The sequence below is a fragment of the Entelurus aequoreus genome, linkage group LG25 (genome assembly GCF_033978785.1).
Source record: "Entelurus aequoreus isolate RoL-2023_Sb linkage group LG25, RoL_Eaeq_v1.1, whole genome shotgun sequence".
In the NCBI taxonomy this organism is placed as follows: domain Eukaryota; kingdom Metazoa; phylum Chordata; class Actinopteri; order Syngnathiformes; family Syngnathidae; genus Entelurus; species Entelurus aequoreus.
Window position 1 is genome coordinate 3,438,035 of NC_084755.1, and position 12,694 is coordinate 3,450,728.

The following is a 12,694-nucleotide window of genomic DNA, read 5'->3' on the forward strand; positions in this document are numbered from 1 at the left end:
TGACGTTAAACCAAGCGCTTGGCTCCGTTTACTCCGAGGGGAAATCTTTGCAGCAAAGTCCTTGTCGTCAGTCCGCCATGATTATCAAGCCGAACGAGGCTAGTGGGCATGCAACTGACTTCGTGTGGCCGAAAATGCATTAATAAATGACGGTTTTTGCAGCTTAGATAGGCTCCAGCACCCCGAAAGGGACAAGCGGTAGGAAATGGATGGATGGAAGGATGGATGGTTTTTCGGTAATTAAAAAATTCAACGGTATTACTAACCGTCGGGAATTATCGCAAATGATCATTATACCGTTTACCGTTAAATCCCTCATCCATTAACAAGTAAAAAGTAAAGGGTGTTCACGGCAAGCTCTTTCCGCAAATGTTGGTCAATTTTTGGGGCATTACGGCAAATGACGAGCCCTGTATTTATCCGTACAGTAAATCTATTTATAACTACACCTTCTTTTGTAAATGCAAACACACTGCACCTTATTGCTCTTTAATCCTGCACTACAACTTAACAATTTGGTTCTTATCTGTACTAAAAAGTTCAAATTTGAATGACAATAAAAAGGAAGTCTAAGGCTAATAACACACAGCTCACCTCGGTCACCATTTCCACAAACTCCTCTTTCACTTGAATGTCCGTGCTGTCAGCGTCCGGACACTCCACGACCATTTTCTCCTGCTCCCCTGTTACCTGCGGGGATTGCACCACTTCCTCAGTCCTCAAAGCAATGCCAGCGTTGAGGATGGCCTGGCAGATGAGGTTGTCGCCCGCTGCTGCGGCGGCGGCGAGGGCCTCCGCCTGTGACTGGTCCACCACCACCTGTACCAAAAGGGGTAGCGCACATTTCAGATTCTTTCTAACGTAATAATGTCCATCTGCTGGCCTTCTCTACACTCACGTGTTTCTCCTGTGTGGTGCCGTCCACCTCCATGGTAAAGTGGACCTGATGGAAGACTTCCTGGGGGTTTGCTTCTACCAAACTGACAACAGCTGTTTGCGCTTCAACCACCTGCTCCTCTTGTGGCTGCTCCTCTACAACTACCATCTCCTGCGGCTCGGCCTCTGCTGCAATTTCCCCTTCCACGCCTGGACAAGTCAAATTTCCATTGATAGTTCATTCACTCATTATTAGAGCTGGGCGATATATCGATATATTCTCAAACAAGATATGAATTAAGAAAATATCGTAATATCAAATGCAGAGAATATGGAATTGGGGGTTAAATCCCCAAAAATGATTCCTGGGAGCGACCACCGCTGCCACTCACTGCTCCCCTCACCTCCCAGGGGGTGATCAAGGGTGATGGGTCAAATGCAGAGAATAATTTCGCCACACCTAGTGTGTGTGTGACAATCATTGGTACTTTACTTAAAGGCCTACTGAAAGCCACTACTAGCGACCACGCAGTGTGATAGTTTATATATCAATGATGAAATATTTACATTGCAACACATGCCAATACGGCCGGGTGAACTTATAAAGTGACATTTTAAATTTCCCGCTAAACTTCCGGTTGAAAACGTCTATATATGATGACGTATGCGCGTGACGTCACTAGATAAAACGGAAGTATTGGTACCCCATTGAATCCAATACAAAAAATCTCTGTTTTCATCTCAAAATTCCACAGTAGTCTGGACATCTGTGTTGGTGAATCTTTTGCAATTTGTTTAATGAACAATGGAGACTGCAAAGAAGAAAGTTGTAGGTGGGATCGGTGTATTAGCGGCTGACTGTAGCAACACAACCAGGAGGACTTACTTGGATAGCAGACGCGCTATCCGACGCTAGCCGCCAACCGCACGGATGATCGGGTGAAGTCCTTCGTCGCGCCGTCGATCGCTGGAACGCAGGTGAGCACGGGTGTTGATGAGTAGATGAGGGCTGGCTGGCGTAGGTGGGGCACTAATGTTTTTATCATAGCTCTGTGAGGTCCGGTTGCTAAGTTAGCTTCAATGGCGTCGTTAGCAACAGCATTATTAACCGTGTAGTTACATGTACATGGTTTAATATTATTGTTGATCTTCTGTCTATCCTTACAGTAAGGGATTTATTTATTTTGTTTCTATCTGCATTTGAGCCAGATGCTATCACGTTAGCTCAGTAGCTAAAGAGCTTCGCCGATGTATTGTCGTGGAGATAAAAGTCACTGTGAATGTCCATTTCGCGTTCTCGACTCTCATTTTCAAGAGGATATAGTATCCGAGGTGGTTTAAAATACAAATCCGTGATCCACAATAGAAAAAGGAGAGAGTGTGGAATCCAATGAGCCAGCTTGTACCTAAGTTACGGTCAGAGCGAAAAAAGATACGTTCTGCACTGCACGCTAGTCCTTCACTTTCACGTTCCTCATCCACGAATCTTTCATCCTCGCTCAAATTAATGGGGTAATCGTCGCTTTCTCGGTCCGAATCTCTCTCGCTCCATTGAAAACAATGGTAGAATATGAGGAGTCCTTCCTCTGGTGATGTCACGCTACTTCCAGTACAGGCAAGGCTTTTTTTTAATCAGCGACCAAAAGTTGCGACCTTTATCGTCGTTGTTCTCTACTAAATCCTTTCATCAAAAATATGGCAATATCGCGAAATGATCAAGTATGACACATAGAATGGATCTGCTATCCCCGTTTAAATAAAAAAAATTCATTTCAGTAGGCCTTTAAGGCCCAAGTTGTTTGTTTACATGCTTTTTTTTTATTTATCTTTGCTATTTGGGCTTATTGGACCCTAATTAGAATAAAAACTAAAAATCATCTTTTGATATGATGTACTTAGTCCATAAGTAACAAACGTGTACTTCATGTTTAGTAACATGCTAATTCTTATTTTTACACTTTTTTTCCCCCAAATTCCATTCTATGTTATACTCTTCTGACACCACCAGATGGCAGTATAAGTGTCCACATAAGCAGCCATAAGACCCCAATTCAGTAGTGTACACAATTTTGGAAATAAGAGCTAAAAGGTGCTGTCCACGCATGTGGCCACTAAGCCTTTAGAGCAGTGGTTCTTAACCTGGGTTCGATCGAACACTAGAGGTTCGGTGAGTCGGCCTCAGGAGTTCGGCGGAGCCTCCGCCGCGTAGGTGAAGACACACCCGAGTCATCGTGTAAATAAAACCTTCTCCCTATCGGCGTATTATGGATACCCCCAAACAATGTTCCCTCTAATTTTCCACATGCGTGAGCAAACGCAAAAACTCCTTGAGCATTCAGTGGAGCACATGTGACAACATCAGACGTGCACATGCACTGTGGCCACACCAGCAGCACACCCGTCCCAAACCTGACTAAATACCAAGTTAAATGTTTTATTATTATAATCACATGACCGTAGTCATTTCCCTGAGATTATTTTCTAATATAAGTGTTTTGGCCCACTTACAATGACAAAAAATATTGTTTTTCATAATTTGTATCCCTTTCAGATATCGCATTTAGTTCCCACTAAAACATTCACATGTTGCACAATGAGATGTAAACATGGGATCATGTGTACATTCCTGTAACTTTCTGTTTGTGAAATATATCTTTATTAGTATTTATTTTATATAATAACATCATTTCATGATTAATATTTACAAATTAAGATTAAATTGAGAAAAAAACATTTTATTTTTCACTAAAGAAGGGTTTGGTGAATGCGCATATGAAACTGGTGGGGTTCGGTACCTACAACAAGGTTCAGAACCACTACTTTAGAGGTATAGTACTGGTAGCCTGGCTACAGCTCTTACAGCAGCTCTAGACCATGGCGTTACCACAGCCATATGGTGTGTAATGTGTCGACTCAATTTCAGTAGCTATAGATAAGAAGATAAGGGGCCAACTCAACTTGTCTGTTAAAGGCCTACTGAAATGAAATGTTCTTATTTAAACGGGGATAGCAGGTCCATTCTATGTGTCATACTTGATCATTTCGCGATATTGCCATATTTTTGCTGAAAGGATTTAGTAGAGAACATAGACGATAAAGTTTGCAACTTTTAGTCGCTGATAAAATAAGCCTTGCCTGTACCGGAAGTAGCGTGACGTCACAGGTTGTGGAGCGCCTCACATCTGCACATTGTTTACAATCATGGCCAGCAGCGGCGAGAGCGATTCGGACCGAGAAAGCGACGATTACCCCATTAATTTGAGCGAGGATGAAAGATTTGTGAATGAGGAAAGTGAGAGTGAAGGATTAGAGGGCAGTGGAAGCGATTCAGATAGGGAAGATGCTGTGAGAGGCGGGGGTGACCTGATATTCAGCTGGGAATGACTAAAACAGTAAATAAACACAAGACATATATATACTCTATTAGCCACAACACAACAAGGCTTATATTTAATATGCCACAAATTAATCAGCATAACAAACACCTCCCCTCTCCCGTCCATATAACCCGCCAATACAAATCAAACACCCGCACAACACACTCAATCCCACAGCCCAAAGTACCGTTTACCTCCGTAAAGTTCATACATCACATATATTTCCCCAAAGTTACGTACGTGACATGCACATAGCGGCACGCACGTACGGGCAAGCGATCAAATGTTTGGAAGCCAAAGCTGCGTACTCACGGTAGCACATCTGCTATCCAACTCAAAGTCCTCCTGGTTGTGTTGCTGCAGCCGGCCGCTAATACACCGATCCCACCTACAACTTTCTTCTTTGCTGTCTCCATTGTTCATTAAACAAATTGCAAAAGATTCACCAACACGGATGTCCAGAATACTGTGGAATTTTGCGATGAAAACAGACGACTTAATAGCTGGCCACAATGCTGTCCCAATATGTCCGCACAATCCGTGACGTCACGCGCAAACGTCATCATACCGAGACGTTTTCAGCAGGATATTTAGCGGGAAATTTAAAATTGCACTTTACTAATCTAGCCCGGCCGTATTGGCATGTGTTCCAATGTTAAGATTTCATCATTGATATATAAACTATCAGACTGCGTGGTCGGTAGTAGTGGCTTTCCGTAGGCCTTTAATGAGTGTATGAACTGCAAGAAGTGGGTATTTATGAAAGGGTGCTGATCCAAACACAGGTTAATACCTTGCTTCAAGCCATCCTTGCTGACAAGAATCTCCTTGTACTGAACAAAGCGAATTTTCTCCGTGCAGGGCGTGAGGGACTTAAGGTGTCTGGTGAGGGCTCCCGATTCTCTGAAGGACTGGCCACACAGCGTGCACTGGTACGGCCGCTCATCTGTGCCAGGAAAAGAAGAAGACAGTTCATTTCAGCTGTATTCAACCGAGACGGAACTTACTGCGGACTTTACCGGAGTGACGGCGGTTGTGACGACTCAGGGAGCCTTTGGTGCGGAAGGAGGCGCTGCATAGCTCACATTGAAAGTTCTTCTGGTCGCTGTGAGTTTTGATATGGGTTTTCAAGATGTTGCTCTGTTCAATCAAAATGACCGATTAGTCACAATCACTCCCACATTAAAGTATGTTTGAATTTCCATTTACCGTTTTAAATGTCTTTCCACAAAGCGAGCAAAAATAGCGTCCCTCTCGCATTATTTTGTGAACAATATTGTCACTCTCTCTGCTGTCAGAAATGGGCTTTTCAGGCCTTTTTGACTCTTCCGATGCTTTTTGAGAGGTTGTTTTCCTCCTGCAGCCTCGGCCCAAGGCGGCTTTGCTTTCGTCTGCAAGAAAAAGATTTGATGGTGGATACAGCTCTGGTTTCTCATGGACACTGATGCCGGTTAGTCTAATACAGGGGTCACCAACGCGGTGCCCGCGGGCACCAGGTAGCCCGTAAGGACCAGATGAGTAGCCCGCTGGCCTGTTCTAAAAATAGCTCAAATAGCAGCACTTACCAGTGAGCTGCCTCTATTTTTTAAATTGTATTTATTTACTAGCAAGCTGGTCTCGCTTTGCTCTACATTTTTAATTCTAACAGAGACAAAACTCAAATAGAATTTGAAAATCCAAGAAAATATTTTAAAGACTTGGTGTTCACTTGTTTAAATAAATTCATTAATTTTTTTTACTTTGCTTCTTATAACTTTCAGAAAGACATATTTAGAGATAAAATACAACCTTAAAAATAATTTTAGGATTTTTAAACACATATACCTTTTTACCTTTTAGATTCCTTCCTCTTCTTTCCTGACAATTTAAATCAATGTTCAAGTAATTTTTTTTTTATTTTATTGTAAAGAATAATAAATACATTTTAATTAAATTCTTCAATTTAGCTTCTGTTTTTTCGACGAAGAATATTTGTGAAATATTTCTTCAAACTTATTATGATTAAAATTTAAAAAAATTATTCTGGCAAATCTAGAAAATCTGTAGAATCAAATTTAAATCTTATTTCAAAGTATTTTGAATTTCTTTTAAAATTTTTGTTCTGGAAAATCTAGAAGAAATAATGATTTGTTAGAAATATAGCTTGGTCCAATTTGTTATATATTCTAACAAAGTGCAGATTGGATTTTAACCTATTTAAAACATGTCATCAAAATTCTAAAATTATTCTTAATCAGGAAAAATTACTAATGATGTTCCATAAATTATTTTTTTAATTTTTTCAAAAAGATTCGAATTAGCTAGTTTTTCTCTTCTTTTTTCCGGTTGAATTTTGAATTTTAAAGAGTCGAAATTGAAGATAAACTATGTTTCAAAATTTAATTGTCATTTTTTTCTTGTTTTCTCCTCTTTTAAACCGTTCAATTAAGTGTAAATATCATTAATTATTAATAATAACATAGAGTTAAAGGTAAATTGAGCAAATTGGCTATTTCTAGCAATTTATTTAAGTGTGTATCAAACTGGTAGCCCTTCGCATTAATCAGTACCCAAGAAGTAGCTCTTGGTTTCAAAAAGGTTGGTGACCCCTGGTCTAATATGACGTCTTTTTTCATTAACGACAAATCTATTGCGTTACTTTTTCCAAACCAGTAGTAGTGTTGTCCCGATACTAATATTTTGGTACCGGTAACAAAATTATTTCGATACTTTTCGGTACTTTTCTAAAAAAAAAAAGGGGACCACAATAAATTGCATTATTGGCTTTATTTTAACAAAAAGTCTTATGGTACATTAAACATATGTTTCTTATTACAATTTAAACCTTAAATAAAATAGTGAACATACTAGACAACTTGTCTTTTATTAGTAAGTAAGCAAACAAAGGCTCCTAATTTAGCTGCTGACGTATGCAGTAACATATTGTGTCATTTATACACCTATTATTTTGTCAAAATTATTAAGGACAAGTGGTAGAAAATGAATTATTAATCTACTTGTTCATTTACTGTTAATATCTGCTTACTTCCTCTTATAACATGTTCTACCTACCCTTCTGTTAAAATGTAATAATCACTTATTCTTCTGTTGTTTGGATGCTTTACATTAGTTTTGGATGATACCACACATTTAGGTATCAATCCGATACCAAGTAGTTACAGGATCATACATTGGTCATATTCAAAGTCCTCATGTGTTCAGGGACATATTAACTGACTTTATAAACATAATATAAATTTTAAAAAAACCAAAAAAGATTTTGTGATGCCAAAAAATATCGGCGTAATCATCTTAGTATCTACTAGATACGCTATTGTACTTAGTATCATAATAGTGGATGTCGGGTGTAGCTCCACCCATGGAGTTTGTTTACATTTTGAGGCCATGAAGCATGTTTAGCTATTCCTCGTCCTGCAATGATAATACTTGTAAGAAACTCACTTTAGTGAGGATTAGTGATTGAGAAGTAGCTAAAACACTGCCGACGGTGGATGGACTTTAGCCGCTAGCTAGCTAGCCATGTCTTAAAGCACCTCTTCCTGAGGGTGTTTCAGTGTTACAACTTCACCTTTATCTTTTTAAGCCAAAATGCATCCATTCTCCCTTTTCTGTCTATACACTGTGTCGGCTTGTAAGTACTCTGTGTGTGTGTGCTGCCGAACATGCTCCTCTGCTCGTAAACCAGCAATGTCACGACGTGACGACGACGCGGGCGCGGTGGGCTGCGGGACCGTTACTTTTCAGTAGCAGTATAGTACCGAATATGATTCGTTAGTATCGTGGTACTATACTAATACCGGTATACTGTACGACCCTAACTAGTAGTCAGATTAAAGTGTATTGAATCCAAGTCACTGTGCGTTACTATTCTTTTATTTTTTTCCCCTCGTAAAAATATATTTTATTTCTTGTTGCGGTCTTGGAAAGTGACGTCACGTAAGCGACAAGTCACGTTTTCAGCAGGAGGATAACACACGTGTGCGACACCAAAGTAAACAATGGAGGGTGGAGAGAGAAATACAGTCGTTATTTCAAGTTTCTGTCCGTTAAAGACAGCAATATAAAAAGGTACGCTGTACACTCTGTTCTGGAGACAAAGTATTATCCACCCTCAAAAACACAACTTCAAATTTGAAAAAAATAATCAAACTAAGAGTGAAAGTCCCAGCAGGTGGTGCGAAGGAGAGAGCTTTTGACTGATACACCACCCAAACAACAGAAGCTGGTTAAGTGGGGCGAGTTAAAGAAGTATGTTGCCCTGGTTTGGTGCCATAATAAACAAGATCCCCGCTACGATCAAGGCGGACTTGCCTCACAGAACATCCTTTTGTCTAATAGTGGTAACATGTGCTCAATGTTTCCTTACCATTATTGCTATGTTGTCTATTACCCTTGTAGATATTTTGTCCATTACCATTGTTGGTATTTTGTCTATTACCATTGTTGGTATTTTGTCTATTACCATTGTTGGTTTGATTGATTGATTGAGACTTTTATTAGTAGGTTGCACAGTGAAGTACATATTCCGTACAATTGACCACTAAATGGTAACACCCGAAAAAGTTTTTCAACTTGTTTAAGTCGGGGTCCACTTAAATTGATTCATGATACAGATATATACTATCAGATATATACTATCATCGTAATACAGTCATCACATCACACAAGATAATCACATTGAATTATTTACATTATTTACAATCAGGGGTGTGGAGGGGGAGGAGGGGGAGGAAATGGACAGCAAGTAATGGACAGAGAGAGAGAGAGAGAGAGAGAGAGAGAGAGAGAGAGAGAGAGAGAGAGAGAGAGAGAGAGAGAGAGAGAGATCAGAAGGCATAAGAAAAAGTATCTGCATTTGATTGTTTACATTTGATCATTTGATTATTAGCAATCCGGGGAGGGTGTTAGTTTAGGGTTGTAGCTGCCTGGAGGTGAACTTTTATTGCGGTTTTGAAGGAGGATAGAGATGCCCTTTCTTTTATACCTGTTGGGAGCGCATTCCACATTAATGTGGCATAGAAAGAAAATGAGTTAAGACCTTTGTTAGTTCGGAATCTGGGTTTAACGTGGTTAGTGGAGCTCCCCCTGGTGTTGTGGTTATGACGGTCATTCACGTTAAGGAAGTAGTTTGACATGTACTTCGGTATCAGGGAGGTGTAGTGGATTTTATAGACTAGGCTCAGTGCAAGTTGTTTAACTCTGTCCTCCACCTTGAGCCAGCCCACTTTGGAGAAGTGGGTAGGAGTGAGGTGGGATCTGGGGTGGAGGTCTAGAAGTAACCTGACCAGCTTGTTCTGGGATGTTTGGAGTTTAGATTTGAGGGTTTTGGAGGTGCTAGGGTACCAGGAGGTGCATGCGTAATCGAAAAAGGGTTGAACGAGAGTTCCCGCCAGAATCCTCATGGTGCTTTTGTTGACCAGAGAGGAGATTCTGTAGAGAAATCTCGTTCGTTGGTTAACCTTTTTGATTACCTTGGTTGCCATTTTATCACAGGAAAGGTTAGCCTCTAGAATGGAACCTAGGTAGGTGACCTCATCTTTCCTGGTGATAACAATGTCACCCACTTTTATAGTGAAGTCATTGACTTTCTTAAAGGCCTACTGAAAGCCACTACTAGCGACCACGCAGTCTGATAGTTTATATATCAATGATGAAATCTTAACATTGCAACACATGCCAATACGGCCGGGTTAACTTATAAAGTGACATTTTAAAATTCCCGCCACACTTCCGGTTGAAAAACTCCTTTGGATATGATTTATGCGTGTGACGTCACAAAATCCACGGAAGTGGTTGGACCCCTTCGAACCCGATACAAAAACCTCTCGTTTTCTTCGACAAAATTCCACAGTATTCTGGACGTCTGTGTTGGTGAATCTTTTGCAATTTGTTTAATGAACAATGGAGGCTGCAAAGAAGAACGTTGTAGGTGGGATCGATCGGTGTATTAGCGGCTAAGTACAATACTTACAGCAACACAACAAGGACTACTTACTACGCCTAGCCGATGCTTGCCGCCAAACCCACGGATGAAGTCCTTCGTCGCGCCGTCAATCGCTGGAACGCAGGTGAGCACGGCTGTTGATGGGAAGATGAGGGCTGGCTGGCGTAGGTGGAGCGCTAGTGTTTTTATCATAGTTCTGTGAGGTCCGGTTGCTAAGTTGCTAAATAAGCCTTAGCGTCGTTAGCAACAGCATTGTTAAGCCTTACCAGGCTGAGAATTTTTAACCGTGTAGTTACATGTCCATGGTTTAATAGTATTGTTGATCTTCTGTCTATCCTTCCAGTCAGGGGTTTATTTATTTTGTTTCTATCTTCATTTGAGAACGATGCTATCACGTTAGCTCAGTAGCTAAGTGTGTCACCGATGTATTGTCGTGGAGATAAAAGTCACTTTAAATGTCCATTTCGCGTGCTCGACTCTCATTTTCAAGAGGATATAGTATCCGAGGTGGTTTAAAATACAAATCTGTGATCCACAATAGAAAAAGGAGAGAGTGTGGAATCCAATGAGCCAGCTTGTACCTAAGTTACGGTCAGAGCGAAAAAAGATACGTCCATCACTGCCTCTCTAGTCCTTCACTGTAACGTTCCTCATCTACGAATCTTTCATCCTCGCTCAAATTAATGGGGTAATCGTCGCTTTCTCGCTCCGAATCTCTCTCGCTCCATTGTAAACAAAGGAAAATTGTGAGGAATATTACCTCCTGTGACGTCACGCTACTTCCGGTACAGGCAAGGCTTTTTTTTTATCAGCGAGCAAAAGTTGTGAACTTTATCGTCCATTTTTCTCTACTAAATCCTTTCAGCAAAAATATGGCAATATCGCGAAATGATCAAGTATGACACATAGAATGGATCTGCTATTCCCGTTTAAATAAAAAAAAATCATTTCAGTAGGCCTTTAAGGTTGATGTGGGACCCAAACAGGATGGATTCCGTTTTACTCAAGTGTATGGATAGCTTGTTGTCAGCGAGCCAGAGCTCAGCACTGAGGATTTTCTCCACCTGTGACTTGTATTTTGTCTATTACCATTGTTGGTATTTTGTCCATTACCATTGTTGGTATTTTGTCTATTACCATTGTTGGTATTTTGTCCATTACCATGGTTGGTATTTTGTCCATTACCATTGTTGGTATTTTGCCTATTACCATTGTTGGTATTTTGTCCATTACCATTGTTGGTATTTTGTCCATTACCATTGTTGGTATTTTGTCCATTGCCATTGTTACTCACTGTTTTCTGGCTCACTCGAGACAGCTTCGTGCACGGCCTTCCCTTCTTCGTGTCCCGAATTGGCAGCATCGACCTGCTGAAAAGGCAACGTTATAACCTCCTGCTTGAAATGGGCCCCAAACATGTGGGCTAATAGTTATTACCTCCTGGTCTTCATCCGGACAGCTCGCCTCACGCCTGCAGCTGTGGTGCAGCTTGTGCTGAATGAAAGCGTCCAAGGTGGAAAACTCAGTTTGGCAGCGTCCACATTTGTGCACGTCTTCATCTTCAGAAAAAAAACATGAAATAGAGTATTTTAGTTGCGAGCCAAAACGGTGCACACACCTGACTGCGTGCATGAAGGCACATTTTAAACTTGCAAACGGCAGTTAGCGGCTAGCTGCTAACTACGTCTTCATCCGGAGGCCCAAACACAGAAACACATTTTAAAGGTTGTTCGGAGAGTGAAAAAGGCTAACCTTCGTCTCCCAGAGTGGAGTGTATAGTTATGGTCTCGCTGCCGTCACTAGTTTGTTGCCTCGCCTTCTCTGCCGTATGATTATTTTCGACATTCATGTCGTTAGAAGTCTCCGTCTCTGTCGCAACACTGGCTGCGGGGTGGCAAAAATGGCGGGTTTACGACCGCGTAGTCATAGCAACGCGTGGGGTTCCCCCATTTAAAATGAAACGGTAATTTGCTTGTAAATCCACAGTTTGCTGCAATTAACCTGTACTGTCCCTGTAAATATGTGTTTAAAGTACATTAATTTAATTTAAAATAATAAAGTGTACGTAACCTAATAGTCTAATTGGGTAATTATCTTGTTGGTTTATTTATGTCAATAACGTTTCAATGTAAACGTATTTTGTTCCATCAAAATGACGGAACAAAATATAAAACAGATTACTGCCTCAGCCGCAGTACAGTTTACGACACAAAAGTAAACAACGTATCGCTTTACGGCAGCAAACATGGCGTCTCACTTCAGCGGCGTACTTTAGAAAAAAAAAAAGAAGAATAATTTTATTTTGAAATATAAAACAATTAAGCTAAAAAAATAATATTTTAGTGTCGAAAAAAATAACTACATCCAAAATACCGTTTATTTTTTATTCTATTCGACAAAAAAAAACAGTCAGCAAAAACAATAAATATTGATTTCCGGTTCTCGTGTCAGAAATCTGTTCTTCAGCGGCGTACCGCAGTTGACCGATCTCGACGAT

General features: G+C 40.5%; 1 protein-coding gene across 2 annotated transcripts in view; it reads right to left on the reverse strand.

Annotated features, from left to right (window-relative positions):
• e4f1 (E4F transcription factor 1) overlaps positions 1 to 12,694 on the reverse strand; it is a 34,696-nt gene that overhangs the window by 12,177 nt on the left and 9,825 nt on the right. Inside the window, exons 2-9 of one of the 2 annotated variants that reach the window (XM_062036731.1) lie at positions 11,950 to 12,081; positions 11,635 to 11,756; positions 11,492 to 11,564; positions 5,463 to 5,644; positions 5,273 to 5,393; positions 5,047 to 5,199; positions 899 to 1,086; positions 595 to 819 (exon numbers count right to left, since the gene is read on the reverse strand). In XM_062036731.1, coding sequence (XP_061892715.1) covers positions 595 to 819; positions 899 to 1,086; positions 5,047 to 5,199; positions 5,273 to 5,393; positions 5,463 to 5,644; positions 11,492 to 11,564; positions 11,635 to 11,756; positions 11,950 to 12,046 — 1,161 coding nt within the window. In that variant the 5' untranslated portion in view covers positions 12,047 to 12,081. Of the gene's footprint in view, positions 1 to 594; positions 820 to 898; positions 1,087 to 5,046; positions 5,200 to 5,272; positions 5,394 to 5,462; positions 5,645 to 11,491; positions 11,568 to 11,634; positions 11,757 to 11,949; positions 12,082 to 12,694 lie in introns of both variants that reach the window. The other variant, XM_062036729.1, reaches the window with a different exon arrangement.